We start from the raw sequence: 23639 nt of genomic DNA on the forward strand, positions 1-23639 counted from the left end.
ACGATGAAACAAATAATATTACTGTCATTAGAATTTTCAGCATCACCAAAAAGATACAAATATAAAAATCCAAGGAGTGAAATGAATTGAAAATATCAATATAAACTCATAATTTATTTTTATTTTCCTAAAAAAAAATCCTATCTCAATGCCCTAAAAAGCCTCGGACCAATTATAACCCAGATTATGGTGTTGAAAACCCATTTCCTACTGAAAGAAACCAGGCCTTCTAGAAAAATGCTTACTCTGAAGATGCTGCTCAGAGGTGACTGACCTTAAAAAAAAAAAAAAGAAAGAAAAAAAGAAAACAGAAAGTAACCTGAACAGGCTCCCACTTGCCAAAATAGGAAATTTAACACCAAAAATAAAAAAAGACGGCAATCGATCAAAACACATCAAATTTTTGAAAATCCATGATTTCACAACGGGGTGTTGATTATTATTTTGAAAACTGATAAGTAAAAAGAATCGAACATTTACTATTTTTGAGAATAACCAAATAGCTGAATAAGTATTCTTTTTTAGAAAAAATCATAAGCTAATAATGCTGAAGAAATTAGGGAATTAAAAACCTCCATCTTGCAAAGTCAAATGTAACACAAAATGTCAGCCATGCTTGCAAGGCAGCTGCTATAAAACCACTGGGTGCAATGTGGATGGGAGACCATTGATGGACGGGTCTCACTGATAACCACTCCACCATCAACCTCAACCTGGCAAGAAGAAAAGTAGCCAGCACCTGCCTGCTAGAGAGAAGCAATGAGAAATGCACAGCTACCCAGGGAAGGGTTATTAAAACAGCAACAACAACAACAAAAGCAGATCCAAGAAACTACTAAGTCTCCTGAAGATCTACCAGTTCATAGAAGCCAAGAAGAGGGCAGGAGGAGCACATAAAAAAAGGTCACAGAGGATGGGAGGCCAAAATGGGAGAGGCACTGTTAAAGACTAAAAGGGAAATCCCAAGACTAGCTAATTCCTAGAAACAGTAAATACTTTCACATGCAAACCAACCCATCTCCAGTCCATGCCCTGACCATCCTTTGTCTCATCTAATTCTCACCTACCTGCCCTAAATCACCCCCTGGCCAGGTACAAACCAGGGCCCACTCCTATAGCCCAGAGCCCATGCATATTATTCAAACTATCTAATCCTAAACCTGATAAGCTGCTTAACCTGCCCCACCCCTTCCTTCCCCTGAAACCACAATGAAGGCTCAAGGCCACACTGTCCCCTTCCTCCTTCTGCCTGCTGATGACCTGGGTGCTCACTGTGTGGCCCTGTTTGGCATGGTGTGCATACCCTCTGGTCTACAGGCTGTGAGTAATAAACTTCCCTCAATGGCACGGGACTGTCTGTGTCATTGTTCAGTCACCTCCAAATATAAAAATCTCGCAAGACAATCAAGACATATGTCCGTCTCATTTGTATCCTCGTTGGAACAAATCAGCCAGGATGAAAAGACATTTTTGAGACACAAGGGTGAACCGAGCCCAGACTGGGTTTTAGAGATGATGTAAACTTTCATCAGTTTGGTTGGGTATGATAACGGTATCGTGGTGGTGCCAGGTCAAATGTTCTCAGATGACAGAGTTAAAGGATTTATGGAGGAAGTGAGATGAAGTCTAGGATTTGAGGGAAGGCAGAGGGTAGAGACCAAATAAGACTAACCAGACATTAACAATTGTTGGAGCTACATTACGGGTGAGAATTCACTTCAGGCCTCCAACGTGGCCAGTTTTTTAGCAGCTCACAGAACTGGGGTATGGGAGCAGCAAAGGATGTACAGACTCTCCAGTGTCCTTTTCACATTTTATAGTCACAGAAACCAAGACATGAGGACGACATGAGTGCAGTCCTTGCAGCTGCCTGGTGATTCCTGGCCTCGGAATCAAGCCCAGTGAAAGGACCCACAAGGAGAGCAAAGGCTGGGAAAGGCTCAGGAAGTATGGAAGTGAATACACAGCTCCATGAACCTGAGACTTGACAGGGACAGCTCTGTCTCCTGGGGTGGCTTCCATGAGTCCTTTTGGAAATATCCAGAGTAAACACAAAATAAATGAAAAATAATGACCTCACTAACACAAGCCATAATAATGTCATCTTTTAGCAATTAAAGGTTGAACAAAATGGTCAGATTGTGAGATAGAGCAGGGACCCCTCTTAGGGGTCTGCAGGACCCCACAAGCATGGAAATAAAGGAAAATCCTGAGTTCCTTCAAGGGAAATTCCAGGCTCCCAGCTAGCCCTGAGAGGTAAACGAGCAACTTGATAAGCAAGAACGTAACAGTAGCTTAAAACAATAGCCAAGGAAGTTAAAGTCACTTTAACAATAGTTAAAGGATGTTTGGTTCCCTATAGAAAATAAAGATAACATCTTAACATATGTCCCTGAGTTGTTTTTCAGAAACCTGGGCCCCAAATGGATATGCTGGCGACCTCAAATAATGGAGAACTGAGGACTGAACTCTGACTGCCAATCTTTGTCCTAAATTTCTTCCTTAAGGGCCTGGAGGAAGTCACACCCACAAGCCAGAGCTGACATTCTTTTCTGTTGCCTCTGACATTTTAAACAAAACTTCTCTTCTTTAACCAAGTGAGGAGCGCCTCTACCCCGCCGCCCCGTCTGGGAGGTGAGGAGCGCCTCTGCCCGGCTGCCCTGTCTGGGAGGTGTACCCAACAGCTCCGAAGAGACAGCGACCATCAGGAGCGGGCCATGAGGACGATGGTGGTTTTGTTGAAAAGAAGGGGGAGAAGTGTGGGGAAAGGAAGGAGAGATCAGATTGTTGCTGTGTCTGTGTAGAGAGAGGTGGGCATAGGAGACTCCATTTTGTTCTGACTAGGAGAAATTCTTCTGCCTTGGGATGCTGTTGATCTATCGCCTTTCCCCCAGCCCCTTGCTCTCTGAAACATGTGCTGTGTCAACTCAGGGTTAAATGGATTAAGGGCAGTGCAAGATGTGCTTTGTTAAACAGATGCTTGAAGGCAAAAAAGAAAATAAACTGTTTTAACTGAAAAAAAAAAAAAAATCAGAAAATCTTTGACTTTGACTCTACCTAGGAGTCCTATTCAAGATATCCCTATTCAAGATATCCCATCTTTTTAGGCCAAACCAGTGTATAACTACCACGTATCGATTTATGATTTTGTCTGTAACTTCTGCTTTCCTGAAATTTACCCCTGCCTTTAAAAACCTTGCTTGCAAGCCATAGGAGAGGTTCTGTCTTAAGCGGGAGCTGCTCAATTCTCCTTGCTTGGCACCCTGCAAATGAAGGCCCTTCTTTCTCCTGCTGTAGATATTTCTCCCTCCATGTAGATATTTTGGCTTTACTGTGCTGGGCAATCGAACCTAGGCTCAGTTGAGTAACAACTGCACCATAAAATCATGAATGTTCACCTTGTCGTCTGTGACCAGTAGGCCCAGTACTGTGTCAGCCTGTAGGAGGATTCTTAAACCCGGCACAACACTTGTCTTATATTCCCTTAAAGCAAATTATATGAATGCAAGCAATCCTAACTTAAACACTCATTAAATCACTGCTCAAATACTCCTCTGTGTTGGGTCCCCATGGATCAGAATGTCTACTGATGTGTCCATGTTTGGGGTTAGCACAGACTTTCAGAGGCCATCAGCTGGCTCAGCATATCCCACATGATTACTTAGATCCAGGTAGCCTCAAGCCCAGTCCAGGGAATGGGAATGTCTCATGGGGGTTGTCTAACCTCACCACACTGACCAGTCTACTCTTGCACTGATCCCCATCAGGGACCCACTTGTACCATCTGAAATCTGAATGCATCTCTGGCATGCGCCAGGAAACAGTCACTGTGGGGCTGAGAACTTACAACAATGTGAGGTGCTCTCATTGGGAAAAAAAATGTTCCCAGAAGGGTTCTTGGAGTTATGACCAGAACTAAGGGGCTGTGTTCCCATCCACTTGAGGAATGGGATCAGGATGAGCCCCAGGCAGCCCAGCTGATAACTGGCCAAGCTAGGATTGTCTTATCTCTGCAGATGGCACACAGTGAACCCCTCCATGCTGCCCCACAGTCTTCTGGAAATGGATGAAGGAACTGTATGCTTAGTTCAACCAGTTCATGTTCCTGTTAAGAAAACTGACACCCAGAGAAGGGGCCCTGTCCCTCCACAGGTGAAGGTGGAATGAGACTGGGCCTCGGCAGGTGCTTCTCATCAATTCAAAGGGGTGTGGCCAGTCTCCCAAATATACATGGGTATTAAAGCAAATGTAAATCTAACAAGTATCCAATAAATGGGGAAAAGGTCAAAAATATTGTTCACATCTGTGACTATCAACCATGGCTAAGGAGGTAAATAAACCATCAGCTACTATCAAGACTAAGGCAAACATGTTCTGTGTTTGTTTAACTTCCCACAGAGACCTTCATAGAGAAAGATATGTTTGGACTGCAGCTGTGTGTAATTTTCCAAGCCTGCACTTCACAGGGGCCACTTGCATCACCAACACAAGGGCCTCAGACATATGACAAGTATATTTGTGGGACACACATCCCATGTGGTCCTACTTCATGGGGGCCACCTGCATCTCCAACACTAGAGACTCAGAAACAGGCCTTTTCAGCCATCAATTATATAACCTGGAGCCTACAGTCTAAACATGACCCATCCTGGCTACCAGTGGGCTTCAGTATGCATGGACATCTGGCAGCCACGACTCACTATAAACCATTAGAAGGAAAGGCAGCTGTTTCCTGCATATAATGCCCCTATGGAGACCAAAGCATTTAAAAGACAAGCTCCATTGCTGCCATACTCCCAGACACAACGTGAGCACATCTGAGGGACACGCATCTCACATGCTCCTACTTCACAGGGGCCACCTGCATGTCCAACACCAGGGACTCTCACACAAGACCAGCACATATGAGGCACACACATCCTTCTATGTGCTCCTCAAAAACTGACTCAGGCAGATTAGAGTAAAACATACACTTGAAAAATACGTAACACCAACAATGCACAAAGAAAAAACAAACAAGTAATACAAAAAAAAAAAAAAAAAAGGAGCAAACCGGGTCATTCCAATTTTGAACTTTCAGGTAGTTACCTCAACAAAGGGAAAAAAGATTCAAATCGAACTTCTGAAGATGAAAACTAGAGTGTCTGAGATGGAAACTATACTGGATAGAATTAATGACGTGACATACACTGCAGAAGAAAATAGCTACTATCCAAAGGAAATAGAAAGGAAAAGAATCCAAAAATTTTGAAGAAAATCACCAATGAGCTACAGGCTCCCTCAAGAGTGGAACTCCCTAATACATGTGGAACTGATGTCCCCGAAGGAAGAGGAGGAGTCATAAAATGTATTTGAAAAAGGATCACCCAGGTTTTTTGTTTGTTTGTTTTTGTTTTTGTTTTTGTTTTTTACAAATTGGATTTAACTGTAAAACTACAGATGCAAGAAGCTCAACATACTGCAGGCATAGGAAACATGAAGAAAACTCAAATTCACATCAAAATCAAATTTCTTAAAACCAGTGATGAAAAGAAAAAAAAGTAGACAGAGAAGACCTATTTCAAACAAAGAAAGAGAGTTGATGGCAGACTTCTTATTGGAGACAACATGAGAGAAGACAATAGAACAACATCTTTAAAGTTCTGAAGAAAACAAAGCAAAACTGTCAACCTAGAATTCTCCATGTGGTGAAAATAAATTTTAAAAAATTAAGGCAAAATAAAGAGTCTTTCAGAAGTACAAAAACTGAAAGAGTTCATCACCAGCATACCAGCACTACAAGAAATGTTTTTTTAATTCTTTTATTTATCTTTTCACACATAGGGTCTCAATCTATCACCTAGGCTGGAGTGCAGTGATGTGATCATAGTTTGCTGCAGTCTCAAACTCTTGGGCTCAAGCAATCCTCCTGCCTCAGCCTCCCAAATAAGTAGGACTACAGGTATGTGCCACCATACCCAGTTAAGTTTTTTCTTTTTTTCAGTAGAAATGGGGTCTCATTATGTTGCCCAGTCTGGTCTCAAACTCCTGGCCTCAAGTGATCCTCCCACCTCTGCTTCCAAAGTGCTAGGATTACAGGTATGAGCCACCACACCCAGCCGAAAGAAATTTAGGCAGAAATATAAAACACAAAGAAATATAGACTGCATAAATGAATGAAAAGCAAAGGAAATAGTTACTATATGAATAAACAGATCAGATATTTTTACTGTTTAAATTGCTTTGAAAGAGAATTGACTGTAAATAAAATGTAAAATGGAGTTTATAACACTAGAAAAAGTAAAATGTATGGGAACAACGTCATAAAGGCCAAGAAAGAAGAAACAGATATATATAATTGTAAGTTTCTTATGCTGTAATTAATAAATCATGCGATGGTAGACTGCTAAAAGTTAAAATATCTATTATAAATTTTAAGGCAACCACAAAAATAACAAAACAAAGAATTATACTAGTAAGCCAATAAAGGCAGTGAGATGGAATCATAAAACATAATAAATTAGCAAAATGGCCAAAGAAAACAAAAAAGGGAACAAAGAACAAATAAGACAAAAAGCGAATGGCAAGGTAACAGACCAAACCTAACCACATCACTAATGCAAATAGTCCAAACACCCCAGTTGAAAGCAAAGATTGTCACCTTAGGTAGAAAAAATAAAATAAAAGCAAAACTAAGAACAAACTTCAAATAAAAAGACACAAACAGGCCGGGTATGGAGGCTCATGCCTGTAATCCCAGCACTTTGGGAGGCTGAGGCGGGCGGATTCCCTGAGGTCAGAAGTTCGAGATCAGCCTGGCCAACATGGTGAGTACCCTTCTCTACTAAAAATATAAAAATTAGCTGGGTGTGGTGGTGTGCACCTGTAATCCCAGCTACTAGAGAGGTTGAGGCAGGAGAATCTCTTGAACCCGGGAGGCGGAGGTTACAGTGAGCCAAGATTGCGCCACTACACTCCAGCCTGAGCGAGACTCTGTCCTAACAAAAACAAACAAACGAACACACACAAACAGACTAAAAATAAAAGGATGGAAGAAGACACAGACCCTCCATATCCATGGGTTCTGCATCTATGGATCCAACCAACTGCAGATGACAGAATGTAGTTAGGCCTATCAAGGTGGCATCTATACTGAACATGTACAACTTTTTTTCTTGTCATTATTCCCCAAACAATACAGCATAACAATTATTTACATAGCATTTACACTGTAGTAGATATTATAAGTAATCCAGAGAAGACTTAAAATATACAGGAGGATGTGTATAAAGGTTATATGCAAATACTATGCCATTTTTTATAAGGGACTTGAGCATCCAGATTTTGGTATCCATTGGTAGTCCTAGAACAATGCCCTGTAAGTATCGAGTGACAACTATTCTTTCTGACAATAGTCAAAGGAAAGTTGAAATGGCTCTATTAATATCAGACAAATGGGATTACAAAGCAAAAAATATTACCAGAATAAAGGTCATTTCTTAATAATAAAATAGTCAATTTATCAAGAAGACATAACCATTACAAATATTTAAAAATTGAATAACAATTTAAGAATACATGAAGTAAAAATAGAACTGAAAGAAAAAATATACAATTATGTTGGAGATTTTAATACCCCTCTCTCAATAATTGAGAGAACAAGTAGCCAGGAAATCAATAAAGATATGGAAGACATGAACAATTCTATCAACCAACTGACCTAATTGGTACTTACTGAACACACTCTTAACAGAATTCTACAAAATCAGAGTACTAAACCACCAAAGTAAGCCATATTCTGGGCCATAAATTTAAGAGGATTCAAATAATAAAAAGTATGTTCTCTGACCACAAAAGAACTAAATTAGAAGTAAAAAACAAGACCTTTGAAATATCCCTGAATCACATCTCTAAATAACCCATGGGTCTAAAAAAGAGAAAAAAAAATCAAGAGAAATTAGAAAGTATTTTGAAAAGAATTAGAAAAATACACAACATACCAGAAACTGTGGGATACTGCTAAAGTAATACTTTCAGGTAAGTTTACAACAATAAATTCTTATATTAAAAGACATAAAAAATGTTTAATTAATGGCTTTGGCATCCACCTTAAGAAACTACAAAAAGAACAACAAATTAAACCCAAAATAACCAGAAGCAAAACAATAATACAGATACGAAAAGAAACTAAAGAGAAAAAATACAGAAATCAATCAAATGAAAAGCAGTTATTTAAAAAAAAAATCAATGAAATTGATAAACCTCTAGCCAAAATGATCAGATAAAAGAGAAGACAAAACTTACCAAAACCATGGATAAAAGAGGTGACATCACTATAGATTCTATAAATATTAGAAGGAAAACAAGGAAATACTATGAAGAAATACAACCAAGCTTATTTAAGAAAAAAAAAAAAAAAAAACTGACCTCGCTAGCTCTATTTAAAGAAATTAAATTTGTAGTTAAAAACTTTTCCACAAAGAAAATATCAGGTCCAGATGGATTCACTGGTAAATTCTACCACACATTTAAGAAAGAAAGAATACCATTTCTACAAAAACAATTTCAAAAAACTCAACAAAAGGAAATGTTCCCAAACTCATCTATGAGTTAAGCGTTATCTTAACACCATGTACAGAATAAGAAAGCCACAGACTAATATCTTTAAGTAACATAAATGAAAAATTTTCTAAACAAAATTTTAGAAAAGCAAAGCCAACAATAAATAAGGATAATGCAATACAAATCCTCCTCAACTTCTGATGGGGTTACAACCCATAAATGTATGGTAAGTTGAAAATACTGAAAGTCAAAACTGTATGACTGATCGGGAGCTGTGGTTTGCTGCTGCCTCCCAGCATCACAAGAGGAAGGCACTTTGTATTGAATGTGTATCATTTTCCCATCATCTTAAAGTCAAAACAGCATACATCAAACTATCATAAGTCAGGGACCATCTTTACGTCCAAGTAGGGCTTGTCCAAGGAACAAAAGGATGTTTAAATATCCTACCATCAATCAATGTAATTCATTATATAAGCAGACTAAAAAGAAAAACCATATGATCCTTCCAATAGATGCAAAAAATTAGACAAAATTCAACATCCATTTCTGATTCAAAAAAAGAAAACTCAGCAAACTAGAAATAAAAGGAAACTTGCTCAACTTGATAAAAAGTATCCATAAAAAATCCAACTGGTAATATCATATTTAATGATGCAAGACAGAATGCCTTCCCCTAATGTTGGACAAGAATGCCTGCTCTTGACACTTCTATTCAACATTGTACTGGTGGTTCCAGCCAGTAAAAGAAGGCAAGAAAACACAAATAAAAGGCACCCAAGCGGGAAAGGAAGAAGAAAATCTGTCTTCATTTGCAAACAACATGATGATTTATGTAGAAAACGTATGTATACGGAAACCTACTAGAAATGAGTGAGCTCAGCGGAGTTTCAGAACAGTTTATCAATACAAAAACTCAATTGTACAGTTGGCCCTTGAACAAAACACAGGTTAGGAGTGACAACCCCCCACACAGTTGAAAATCCATGTATAACTTTTGACTACCCCCAAAAACATAGCTACCAATAGCCTACCATTGGGCAGAAACCTTACCAATAACATTAACAGTTGATTAACATATAAATAGGCTAGTATCTATTTAGGTTGATGAAAAAGTAATTGTGGTTTTTGCTGTAAGTAATTTAAGTAATTATGGTTTTTGCTATTACTTTTTTTTTTTTTTTTTTTTTTTCAATGATGTCTTGCTCTGTCGCCAGGCTGGAGTGCAGTGGCACGATCTCGGCTCACCGCAACCTCTGCCTCCCGGGTTCAAGCGATTCTTCTGCTTCAGTCTCCCGAGTAGCTGGGACTACAGGCGCCCACCACCACACCCAGCTAATTTTTGTACTTTTAGTAGAGACGGGGCTTCATCACGTTGGTCAGAATGGTCTCGATCTGTTGATCTCGTGATCCGCCCGCCTCGGCCTCCCAAAGTGCTGGGATTACAAGCGTGAGCCATCGTGCCGGGCCTTGCTATTAAAGGCAAAAACCACAATTACTTTCGCACCAACCTAAATACATGTATAATCGTTTATGGATTCATGGCATATGCAAACTTTTCTTAATGTTTTCAATATTTCTAGGCTACGCAGTTCATCTGTGAGGTTTTCCGAACTATCACAAATCTCCAAAATATTTTCCGATATATTTATTAAAAAAAATCCATGTATAAGTGGATCCACACAGTTCAAATCCATGATGTTCAAGGGTCAACTGTATTTTGCTATACTAGTAGTGAACAATCAGAAATTAAAAGTTAAAAATCAATAGCATTGGCTGGGTGCGGTGACTCACGCCTGTAATACCAAGACTTTGGAAGGCCGAGGCAGGTGGATCACTTGAGGCCAGGAGTTCAAGACCAGCCTGGACAACATGGTGAAACCTCGTCTCTACCAAAAATACAAAAATTAGCCGGGCATGGTGGTGTGTGCCTGTAGTCTCAGCTACTCTGGAGGCTGAGGTAGGAGAATCACTTGAACCTGGGAGGCAGAGATTACAGTGAGCCAAGATCACACCACTGCACTCCAGCCTAAGCAACAGAGCAAGATTCCATCTAAAAAAGAAACAACTAGGAGCTACTCAGGAATAAATCTGATAAAATATATAAAATACATGTACATTCGTCGAGCATGGTGGTTCATGCCTGTAATCCCTGCAACTTTGCAAGGCCAAGGCAGTTCAGGAGTTCGAGACCAGCCTGGGCAACATGGTGAGACCCTGTCTCTACAAAAAGAAAAATTTAAAAATTAGCTGGGCATGGTGGCATGTGCCTGTCATCCTGGCTACTCAGGAGGCTGAGGCAGAAGGATTGCTTGAGCCCAGGAGGTGAAGGCTGCAATGACCTGTGATCACACCACTACACTCCAGCCTGGGTAACAGAAAAAGACCCTGTCTCGAAAAAAAAAGAAAAAAGAAATACATATACACTAAAAACTATACATTTCTGAGAAATGTATAGAATTTTTTCTATACATTTTCTCCGAGAAAAAATTAAAGAATATCTAAATAAATCTAAATAAACATACGGTGTTCATGAATCAGAAGACTATTTTTTAAATGTTAATCCTCCCAAGATTGGTAACATAGATTCAACACAAATCCCAAACAAAATTCCAGCAGGCTTTGTTACAGAAACTGACAAATTGATTCTAAAATTCACATGGAAAAGCAAAGCACCTAGAATAGCCAAAAATCACTTTGAAAAAGAACAATAAACTTGGATAAAGCACAGGACCTGATTCCAGACTATATATTATAAAACTACAGGGCCAGGGTGTGTGGTTTTTGATGTCAAGATAAACACATAGGTTAATGGAACAGAATTTTTTAAAATCCAGAAATACATTCAACTACATATGGACAAGTGATCTTTCTAACATTTTGGAAAGGGAATTCAGTAGAGAAATGATAGTCTTTTCAGTAAATGATTCTGGGACAATTAGATATCAAGATAACAACAACAAAAAAATCCAGCTTTGACCCATACCTCGAAACACACACAAAAATTAACTCCAAATGTATTATAAACTTAAATGTAAAACCTCAAACTATAAAACCCCTAGAAGAAAACACAGGAGAAGATCTATGACTTTGGTTAGGCAAAGATTTTTACTTTATTTTATGTAGGTATATATTTATTTACTTTGCAACCTTACTCTGAGATGCAGGGATATGCAGGCTTGGCTTAGATAGCTGGCAAATGAAACAAATGATTGTGATTATTTGTGTATCTTTCTCATGTGAGTTTTCCTTAGGACAATGTGTATTTGTAAAGCTATGGAATTCACATGCGCACAAAAATTATGAATACACTATGTTGTGTTTTCACCTTATTAAACATTAATCTGATAATTGCATCTAATGCTTTGACTTTTTGTGGATGATGTTTGTTTTCAAGTTTGGATGCAGAGCTTATAAAATGGAGAATAAGTGAAATAGTACTCAATTTACTTGTGATATAGTATGTGCTCTGTAAAACAAGTATTTAAGGAAAACTTTTGTTCCCCTGCTGGACTGTGAGGCAGACTAAGTCACAGATTGTATTCTCCTTACATATGCACATACCAGTGATTAGCAGTTTCCTGCACATAGCAGAATGAGAGGACATTTGCAGAGCTAAAATGGAATCCAATTGCATTATAATGCTAATAAGGATAACGTCTCTAAAACAGACAAAGCTGATAAACGGACAATTTCTAGCATCAAATGTTATCTGGTTATATAAGAACTTGATGGGATTTTTAAAATGAGTTTATCATATCTTTATGTTAGAGGGTCTCAATGATTTTGAAGTTGGATTTTCAAATACTTGCATAGTTTTAACAACACTGACCCCACTGATCACAGCTTTCCTGGTAACAATGATAATTATCATACACTGAGTGTAAACCCTGTCCTAGGCACTGTGCTAGATGCTTTAGACTTTTTATTATTTTACTTTCCATTATCTTACTTCTCACTAACCAACCAAAATAGTCATATTTAGTCTTATTTTTGAATAAGGAGACTGAAATCCAGAGAGATTTTGGATGGCTGCTCTCAGTGTGTGGTAGGCTGAAATTCCATGCCTCCCGAGACCCCCAGAGATACCCATGGTCAAATTTCTGGAATCTGTAAATGCAAACTTACGTGGCAAAACACAAAACAAAGCAAACAAAAACAAAGATCTTTCTAATGTAATAAATTAAGGATCTTAAAATAGGGAAACCATCTTGGATTATCCAGATGAGCCATGAATACAATGACCTGTATCCTTATAAAAACGAAGCAGGAGGAAATTTTACACACATACAGAAAAAGGGAAAGAGAGAGGGAGGGAGGGGGAAAAGGCAGAGAGAGAGAGAAAACAGAAGAATGAAGAGGAACAGGCAGCAATATGAAGACAGAGGGAGACTGGAGTGATATGCCCACAAGCCAAGGAATTCCAACAGCCAACAGAAGATGTAAGAGTTAAGGGACAAATTCTCCCTTGGAACCTTCTGGATGGAGTATCGTTCTGCAAATATCTGGATTTTGGCCAAGCAATACTGATTTCAGAATTCGGGCCTCCAAAACTGCTCTCAAAGAAGTTTCTGTTGTTTCAAGCCACCAAGTTTGTGGTAATTCACCACAGTAGCCTTGGGAAACCAACACACAGTTATAGCACTTTGGGCAAAGACTTTTTAAACACAACACAAAAGTTACAATGCATTAAAAACACTGATAAATTGGACTTCATAAACACTAAAACTTTCTGCTCTTCAAACAACACTGCTAAGAGAATAAACAAGCCAAAGTCTCAGGGATCATATATCTGATGGAGGACTTGTATGTAGAACATATAAAGAGTGCTCAAAACTTTACAAAAAGAAAAAAGTCAACTCAAATAAAAAGAAGTGGTCAAAAGGTTTCAACAGACACTTCACCAAAAAGATACATGAGTGGCCAATAAGCAATGAAAAGATGCTCAACCACATCAGCTATTAAAAAATAGGAAATTAAAACCACAATAAAATAGCACCACATGCCTATTAGAAAAAAACTAAAATTAAAAAGACTGACCATATCAAGTGCTGATGAGGATGTAGAGCAACTGGAACTCATATACTGCTGATGGGAATGTGAAATGCTACAATAACTCTGAAAACATTGCGTCTGTTTCGTAGAAAGTTAAGCATACATCTACCATGTTTTTTAGCCATTCTACTTCTAGGTATTTACCCAAGAGAACTGAATACCCATACATAGACTTGTACATGAATGTTCATAGCAGCTTTATTTGTAATAACCAACACCTAGAAATAACCAAATGTCCATCAAAAAGTGAATAAACAGACAAGCTTCAGTACAGCTACAAAATGGGATGATTCTAAGCAATGAAAAGGAATGAAGTACTGACAAGTGCAACAAGTTGGACGAATCTCAAAACAATTATGCTCAGTGAAAAAAAGCCAGACAATGTAGAGTACATATTGCCTTGTTCCATATATATAAGATTCTAGAAAATTCCAACTTATTTGTAGTGATAGAAAGCAGATTAGTAGTTGCCTGGACACAGGGAGAGAGTAAAATGAGAAGTGGGAGGAAAGAGGGATTGCAAAGGGTCTGGGAAACACTGGAAGATATGCTCAGCATCTTGACTGTGGTGATGGCTTCACACATGTGTACATACGCCCAAATGAACAGAACTGTACACATACGCAGCTCGTTATCAGTCAATCATACCTCCAAAGTAAGGAGCCCTCTGTGCCACCTAGGACAGTGGGAAGCCGAGGAAAGGTTTGAAACAGGAAGCAGAGCTCCTCATGCTCACCCCATGAGGAGCTGCTGCAGAAATCCCGGTGAGGTGTAACATATCCCAGAGGTACTGAACCACAGAACTCACAAGCATTATCAGAAGGCAGGCAATAGTTAGGCCACACATGGTGCAGTTTGTTGGAAGAAAGAAGCATGCCAGGTTGCAGAAGACAGAGTATTATGTAAACCTTTCCTAGGAAAACTGACAGATTCCCTTTGTATTCAAAAAGTCATCCACACATATTTGAGAACTTTTCTTAATAAATAATTTTCCTAAAGACACCAAAACACGGCCCATGGGCTGTCCTGCCTCGGGGAAGGGCAGGGGTGCCTCCTCATATACTTCCCATGCTCCCCTTTCTCCAGAAACCACTCACCCTCCACCCCGATAGAGTCTGGGCAGGTCACCCTGCAAGGATCCCAGGACAGGGAAACACTTTCCCTGCTGTGTGAAGAAAGATGTGTTTCCATTCTGCCCATTATAAACTGTGCAGGGGTCTGGAGGGGCTAGAGCATGGGCAGGAGCATGGAGATGGATGGCGGAAACCGAGATCTTCAGGCAGGGAAAGCGAGAGGCTCACTTGGCTGGAAGGTTGGGATGCGAAGAAAACCCATGGGGTCAGAGTGGAGAATGCCAAGAGACCCACCTCTGAGGCCCAGTGGCCTGTATATGAGCACAAGCTTTAGAGAGTGGCTCTCAGCCTCTGGCCTGCAAAATCCAGGGCAGTTAGCAAAATGTAGATTCCTTATCCCTAAGACTCTGATGAGTGGTTCTGGATCTGGCCTAAGAATCCACCTTAAGGTGTCCCAGGTGACATGACAATTGCTTCTCAATCATGTGCTGAGAAACAGCAAAGAACCTCCCCACCAGGAGCCTGCCAGGGGCAGCCTCATGCTCAGCCACGGCTGTGCATATGCAAAGTGGGCGCCGGGGGTCTTGGGGAGCTTGGTATCCTCCCTCCATCCCCACAGGACACTCATTACCACCTGGTGACAGCCAGTCAGACTTGTGCTTGCTCTGCAGATGCATCTCCCCACGAGTGGATTCTGGAGCCTGTTTACAGCTACGGGGAGGGTAAGAAGTGGCCCCTGCTCTTCAGAGCCATCATGCACAGATAGTTGAGCCCTAAGGAAACCCAAAGCCAGCTCTCCCAGGTACTGATCCTGCTCCCAGCCCAACTCAGCTTCTCCAAATGAGGCTCCTGCTGGCCAAAAAGTGCCTGTTGTAGGCCACCCCAGCCCCTCCTCTGGCCATTCTCATATGTGGGTGCCATCAGAGGTCCCCCAGCTTCAGGTAACAGGCCAAGGAGTCTAGAATCCATCGAAGAGGACACTAGCATGGCACTGTCCCACTTAAACAGGTGGGGATAGCCATTGTGTGCCAGGCTCCATGGTCAGCACTGGGACTCAGTGCCCACTGAGACATGTGTATGGGCTGTCCACAGGCCAACCCCTCTCTGGAAAACAGCCATACACACAGTGATGAATGAGTAGGGTTAGCTGGACAGGATGCACCCGTTCCACAGAAGGCTGGTGAAAGGTCAGAGGCCCAGTGGGCAGAGACCTAGAGAAAAGATGGCCTTTGAGGCTTTCAAGGATGAGTGGGAGTTCTCTTCTAGGGAGACAGGCTTTGGAGCCATAATGACACCGCTTCCAATCCTGGCTGTGGCTCTGGGGATGCTGCTTTACCACATGAGCCTCATTCTGCTCACTCTTAGAATGAAGATGACATCATGTCCGGCCAGGATGTTACAAAGACTTCTGTGAGGTCAACAACTTGGCCTTTGTCTCCTCATGTTGCATAGTGCAGCCAAACTCAAGACTTTCAACTGAGGCTCTTAAAGTTCTACCCTGATTTTGAGGGCAGGGGTCAAGAGAAGAAACAGGCCCAGCCCCTTGTGCCTGCATCTGCTCACATTGGAGCATCTCCTTCTGGCCCTCTAGTGCTATAAAACAATTGCTGGTCAATATGTGCCCCCACCCACACTGCCGAGCCCTCTGCACCCCAAGGCTGTCACTCTGTGGTGGCATTAGTGCACTAGGGCAAGGCCCCGTCCTCCTTCCTGCCTGGCTGGCGAGTTCCCTAATCGAGCTCCCCTCTGCTCCCATGTGGTCAAGGGCTTCATGCCCAAATGGATCCCATTTACAATAATGTGTTCCTAGAAACCAGAAAATATTCTCTTCAGCTCAAACTCAAATGTTGCTGGGGACTGAGCAGCCACTTTACACCAGAGTTGTAGTTATTGGGGGTGATGCTATTTCTGCTGCTGCAGGGACTGCTGGTTCAGTTCTCTCTGCTGTGCTCCTCATGGGCACCTGGAGCTCTCAGCTGGCAGAATTCAAGGGCTGCATGAAGGCATCTTGCAGCTGTAATGATATCCTAACTTCTGCCAGCACTGTCAGCCCTGCTACCCAGAAACAGTGTCCGCAAGAACAAAGGCGGCCAGCAGCACAACCTGGAGGCTCCATGGGGCTGACTCCCAGGACACTCCACCGCCCAGAGGCCAACACATCAGCCACTGCCCAGCTGCTGGGCAGGCACACGGCAAAGACAGGGCGTATGGATGTCTTTAAACCTAACACTGTTCGGGTGTCACGGTTTAGAGCAGAGGCTGGCACGCTGAGGCTGTGGACCACTCCTTGTTTTGTAGTTTTACTGGTGCACAGCCACACCCATTTGTTTACGTATTTGTGGCTGCTTCTGTGCTCCAAAAGCAGAGTTGAGTTGTCGCAACAGAAACGATATGTAACCCACAGAGCCTGAAATATTTACTATCTGCCCTTCACAGACTTAGTCAGCTAACCCCAGGCAGAGAGCCTCGCATTAGGGGCTGGTAGGTCCAGAGCCACCAAGCCTCTAGGAAGTAGCTGGGTCTCCCTGACCCTCAAACTCCTTCTCTTGGACATGGGGTAACACCACAATCCTGCATGGTCACTGGGAGAAGCAGATAGCAGAGTGCAGGGCTTTGTGCTTCAGCAGGTGTCTGCAATGCACACATCTGTGCACACATGGGAAGTCAAGAGGACAGACTCCCCGACACAAAATCATGTCAGCTCAGTCCCCATTTCTCATGAGGTGACTGTGTTCTGTGCTGCCAAAGGTCTCCAAGAGAATGCTCCCAACCAACGGTGGTGACCCACAGGGGACACACAGGCACATACATGCATGTACAGATGCACACTCACACAGGTACACACACACATACATACTCATATATATACCACATGCATGCTCACCTACACACATGTACACATGTGTGTTCATGTAAGCACTCACACATGTAACACACCTACACACATAACACACATATACATTTGCAGGCACACAGGCTCACTCATGTACATTCCCACACATGCACACCCATGTTCACACATTCATGTGTACACACGTGTGCACATGCATGCTCACATATGTGCACACTCACACACATATGTACAGGCACACACAACACATCTCTCACTCCACTTGACCCATCAGGCATCTCCACCACGTACATCACCCACTCTCTGATGCATGTGTGCATTCTTGATAAAAGTATGTAAGCCAGCATCCCAGGCATGAATCAGTGTCCTGGCAAAAGAGCCAAGTAGGTTTCAAGGAGCCAATTGGAACATGGAAACATGAGATGACAGAGCATGTGATGATGCCTCGAAACAGGCCCAGAGCCCCCACCCATACACCATGGACAGTGGCACAGACAGGAACAGCAGATGCCAAGGCCTGGGACCAGGGTGACAGCCCAGCACCATGAGCAGCAAGCAGCTCTCTGTGACACCTTCAGCCTCTCTTAGGAGCCAGCACTTCTTTATCAAATGAAGAAACTGCAAAGCAGCTGGGCTGAAATAAGGTGCCTCATAAGAGAACTAGAGCCCTAAGGAGTCTACAGCAGGACTGCAAAGGGCCTGGGCTGACCCAACGTGGGTCCTGTCCCCTCACGGACAAAGGCGCTCATCTCAGGACTGCCAGGAAGACAATCAGATGATAGGAGTGGAGGGCCTAGCATCAGCTCCAAGCACAGTGAGAGGGAAAAGGTCCAGGTGGGGCCAAGCGGGACCCTGCAGAGAAAAGCTCCCAAGATGACCAGCTTCCTGCTGAAGGGGTGGGAAGCAAGGAGCAGGCCCAGGACACAATACTGGCTGCACAGTCCAGGGGACAAGCCTAGTGGACAACCCAGACAAGACTCCAAGGCCATTGCAGACCAGAAGCTCCAGTGCCCAGCAGAAAGATGAAGTAGGCTTTCCCAAACAGGCTGCTGTGGAACTTTGGCCCAGGCTATCAATGGGGTGCGACTGCCCACAAAAATTCCTGTGGGGAAAAAAAGGTCTTGAGATCCAGTTGTAAAGTCAGTTTACTTTTCCACTATTTACTGGAAAAGTAAAAGGTGCTGATCTTTTCCACTGTTTATTGGAAAAGTAAAGAGTGACTTTACAACTGGATCTCAAGACCTTTTCTTCACCACAGGGATCTTCCAAAGGGAGTAGTGTCCCAAATCCCCCATGCCCACCCTCCTTCCCCCTGCCCCTCCTACCTTAACCTCTCTCCCTAACCAGGTGTCTGCAACAGGCTCCCAAGTTTTCTCCCACCTCCAGTGGGTCCTCCTAACTGCTGCCAGGCATGGCAAGTCTCACCGGCCTCAGCTCATGTGACTACCGCCTGGCTCTGTCCTGCCCAGCCCTGCCCTGTGCTCAGAATGCCCCTCAGGACTCTGCACAAGCCAGCACCCCCATCAGGGTGCCCTCCTCTCCCCTCCTTCATTAAGGGAGCATCCACATTTTCCCTCAAGACTCTTCACTGTCACCTTCTCTGAAAAGGTGCTGCCTTGCTGAACAGAGCTCATTGCCCCTTCCTCTCACACTGACCTCAGCGCCCCTCCCTGACCACCTGGAGTGAGGCTGGACAAGAGGTGAACTTGAACTTGGCTCCATCTCACTGTGCTCCTCCCACACCCTCACAGGGCAGGGATGCTAGGTGTCTGGGGTCCAAGGAAACTCAGGTGGGTCAGTGGCCCTGAAAAGCATCACAACCTGGGCTCTCCTGACACCAGACTCCCTCCTCCCCTTCCCTCTTAGAAAGAGACTTCCTGGGCCCATGGTCAGTCGTCTGCAGAAGCCGACCCTCCCTGCACAGTCCAGGCGCGAAAATCTCAGGGAGGATGTGCCAGGTGAATGGCAAGAGGGGAAGTTCCATCACGTGCAAATAGGGCACATTCTAGCTTTCAATCTGATGGTTGATGAGTAGTACAATGTATCCGTGGGCAGCAGAGGAAAACGAGGGGTAGGATATCAATGCCATGCAATAGATGTGCTCTCCCTGGGCCTGCAACGTCTGTTGGCTTCTGCAGCTCAGATCCCAGCCCGACATGTCCTATCTCTAAACACAGCACATTCTGTGGGGGAGAAAGGGGGACAGTGGCAGCTCCTCAGCAGCCTTGTGGCCAGTGTGACTAAGTCCCAGGAGGGCAAACCTCTGTACAAGGAGGTTTGGCTGGCTTGCTCATCTTTGCTTCCTAACATGCACATTACAAGCCAAGGCTGTTGGTATGGCCTTGGCCCGATGTTCAGCAGAACTTGGCTGCCAGATGTGACTGGTCCAAGGAAGGTCTTTCAAAACCCCAGCACGCAGTCTGCTGAGGGCAAGGGTGGCCACTGCCTGTACCAGGCATCAGGAGGCGTCAGCAACTGGGCCCCCAGCTGACAAGTTTCAATCCCAGGAGGGTGGCAGACCAAGAATCAGGCCTGCTCCAGTAGAGCCCAAAACGAGGGGTTGCAACCACCGGCTCTGTCTACAGTGGGACACAATGGCAGCAGGATGGTGCACAGGACAGACCCATACCTACGTATGGCCTGCAAAACAAAGCCTTCTGCATGGAAGCCCCGATTCGACAGCATACTGGCCATGCTTGTGCAAGCATTTTCTAATCTGGTAAATGCAAGGTTCCAGTCCAAGGAAAGGAATCAATGAACAGTGAGGCTAAAAACAACAGGTGATTTATAACCTTGCTGGAAGAAATGCTTAGCAATCAGTCTAGTTCATGGTCCAAATGCAGGGAATCCACCTGGCTTATCGTCACTCCAGAAGCAATTCTACTTTAATTCGAACAAAGAAAAACGCTGCACTTACCGTGGCTAATTCGTCGAACTTGCCAAAGAGCTCATTGAGGAGTTTCACCAGCTCCTGGGCTGTGCACTGGGATGCCAAGCCTGTGAAACCCACGATGTCAGCAAACAGGATGCTGCAAGAGAAAGGGGTGCCAGGCTGCCCTTCTCCCAGTCACTCAGGAAATAATCCCTAGAGATGTACAGATGTTTACATCTCCAAATCACTGTAGAATCAATCACCCCATTTATTCCTCAATGCAGACTAGAAATGAAGGCTTCCTGGTTCCCATCATACAGGTGAGAAGACTGAGGCTCAGAAAAGCCACAGAATGCCGCGGCTTGGCCACTGGAGGAGTAAATGCTGAGGCCATTCAGAGCTCGCCATCCCCCATGCTGACCCCTCACACCACATAGGGAAAGCCCATCTGCCCTCCACTAGACCTGCCTCCCCTTCTTGGGGAGGTTATGAGACTGGGATGTGGCCAGCGGCACCGAGCAGAAGTGATGTGCTTTTAAGCACGTGGGCCCCTCCACACCCTAATTTTCCCCTTCTGCCAGCTGAATGCAAGAAACTCCCAGGCCCTGAGTGTGAGGTCAATGCTTCACAATGAAAAGGGAGGGAGTCCCTGAATTCCTGGGCAAAGGGGCCCGCCCCCTCAGTCTGCAATGAGAGCAGGAAACACACTGTCTTGCATCAAAGCCTCTACGTACTGAGTGTCTATTTATCATAGCACTGGGGGCAGCCCAAAACAACACAGTGTCTACCCACAGGGCAGAACTTTCATGTTTTCTGGAGATAATAAGACTTTAAAAAGATGTTTCCTATTGTTTTCTCTTCTTGCAATATTAAAACATGCTCTTTGAAAATATTAGAAAAAAATTAATTATATATTTTTGCCTGTAAAAATGTTGTAGCTTTAAGATATCTCTCCACAGGGTCCCAACCATTTATTCACATTTGTTCAAAGTGTTCTTGGCTTTTTCTCTAACTTTGAGGCTTCCTGAACCCAGAACGCCCCCAGCACCACTATAGGAAATAAACACAAAGTAAAGGAAAATGACCTATTTTGTTCCCAACACAGGGTATCGCCAAAGATGGGCCAGCCAGCAGCAAGGACAGGAGGGGAGCAGGGTTCAGAGTTTGGACTCCAAGGGAACTATCCAGCTCCACTATTGACAGCAACTTATCCAACCGTTCCGCATGTCTGCCATGTAAAATGGGAATAAGACTAGAGTCCAGGTCATACCTTGCCCCTAGTAAGAGCTCAGTGATTGTTCACAATCATTTATAATAATTTTTAAGTATTCTAATTCATTTATTCACTTGCTTATTCAACAAATATTTATTGAGGGCTATATGTGCTGGCATTGCTCTAGGTGCTTGGGATTTAGCAGTGAATAAAAGATTCATGGCAGGGCATGGTGGCTCATGCCTGTAATCCCAGCACTTTGGGAGGCCAAGGCAGGTGGATCACTTGAGTCCACGAGTTCGAGACCAGCCTGAGCAACATGGCAAAACCCTATCTCTATAAAAAATACATAAATTAGCCAGGTGTGTTGGCGTGCACCTGTAGTCCCAGCTACTTGGGAGGCTGAGGTGGGAGGATCGCTTGAGCCTGGGAGGTGGAGGTTGCAGTGAGCCGAAGCATGCCACTGCACTCCAGCCTGGGAGACACAGTGCAACCCCATCTCAAAAAAAAAGGATTTGAACAAACCTCACTGACCTCAGAAAGACTCCATTCTATTCAGGGAAGGGGCAAACATGCAGAGAACATCAAAGGTGACACATGTAACTATGGAAAAGCAGGGAAGTCAGATATGGAGCTATGTGCACTGTCAACTAGGATTGGCCACGGGGGTCCTGAAGGAGGGGAGGGGGGAAAGGGGCACACAGACACTGGGAGAAGAGGATTCTGCATGGTGGTAACAGCAGGTGCTGCTCTTGTGATTTTTGCCGGATACAGAATTATATATTTATTTCAACCTTTGAACATGCCATTCCACTGCCTTCTGGCCTCCCTGGTTTCTGATGAAAAATCAGCTGATAACCTTGTTGAAGATCCCTTGTAGATGATAAGTCATTTTTCTCTTGCTGCTTTCAAAATTGTTCTCATATCTTTAGTTTCTGACAATTTGATAATGACATGTCTCAGTGTGGGTCTTTTTGAGTTTACACATCTTGGAGTGCACTCAGCTTCTTGGATGTGTAGGTTAACGTTTTCCAAAAACTTTGGGACATTTATGGCCATTATTTCTTCAGATATTCTTTCTGCCCCTTTTTCTTTCTCCTCTCCTGTGGGACTCTCAATATGTGTGTACTGATATGTTTGATGGTGTCCCTTAAGTCCCTGACACTCTCTTCATTTTCTTCATCCTTTTTTTCATTCTGTTCTTCACACTGGATAATCTCAACTGAGCTATCAAGTTCACTAATTCTTTTTAAAGTGTACTATACATTATTGTTGACTATAGGTAAAATATTGTACAGCAGATATCTACAGCTTTATGGCCATTGACTGGTAATTCCCCATTTCTTCCTCCCGCAAGACCCTATAACCACAATGACACTCTTTAATTCTATGATTTCGACTATTTTAAATACCTCATGTAAGTGGAATATTGCAGTATTTGTCTTTATGTAACTGGCTTATTTCACTTGTATAATGTCCTCAAGTTTCATCTATTTTGTCACACATTGAAGAATTTCCTTTTTTAAGGCTTAACAGCATTTCATTTTACGTGCATAACACATTTTCTTTTAACACCTTTATTGAGATATCATTAACATAAAAATTGTGTTTACTCATGTGTATATGTGGTGTACAATTTGATGTTTTGATAAACCTACATAGGTTGAAATAACTGACACAATCAAGGTAATTAAAACAGCCATTACCTCTGCATAGCTACGTGTATGTGAGCAAATTTCAAACATACAATACAGTATGGTTAAATAGTGTGACCATGCTGCATGTTAGCTCTCCAGAACTTATTCATGCCGCCTAACTAATTTTGTATTCTTTTACCAACATCACCTCATTTTCCTCTGCCTCCTTTCCCTAGCAACCACCATTCTCCTTTGCTCCTATGAATTTGACTATTTTACTTCCACGTACAAATGAGATCATTCAGATATTTCTGTCTTACTTAGGTTCCAGTAATGTCCTGCAGCTCCATACATATTGTTGAAAATGGCAAGATTTCCTCTTTTGTTACTTATATGT

At 42.9% G+C, this 23639-nt stretch overlaps 1 protein-coding gene across 1 annotated transcript in view; it reads right to left on the reverse strand.

The window, feature by feature from the left end:
• Positions 1–23639, reverse strand: part of ADCY1 (adenylate cyclase 1) — a 144956-nt gene that overhangs the window by 75194 nt on the left and 46123 nt on the right. The window contains exon 4 of the mRNA XM_024250323.3: positions 20438–20549. Coding sequence (XP_024106091.1) covers positions 20438–20549 — 112 coding nt within the window. The remainder of the gene's footprint in view (positions 1–20437; positions 20550–23639) is intronic.

This window comes from Pongo abelii, chromosome 6 (genome assembly GCF_028885655.2).
Source record: "Pongo abelii isolate AG06213 chromosome 6, NHGRI_mPonAbe1-v2.0_pri, whole genome shotgun sequence".
NCBI classification, from domain to species: domain Eukaryota; kingdom Metazoa; phylum Chordata; class Mammalia; order Primates; family Hominidae; genus Pongo; species Pongo abelii.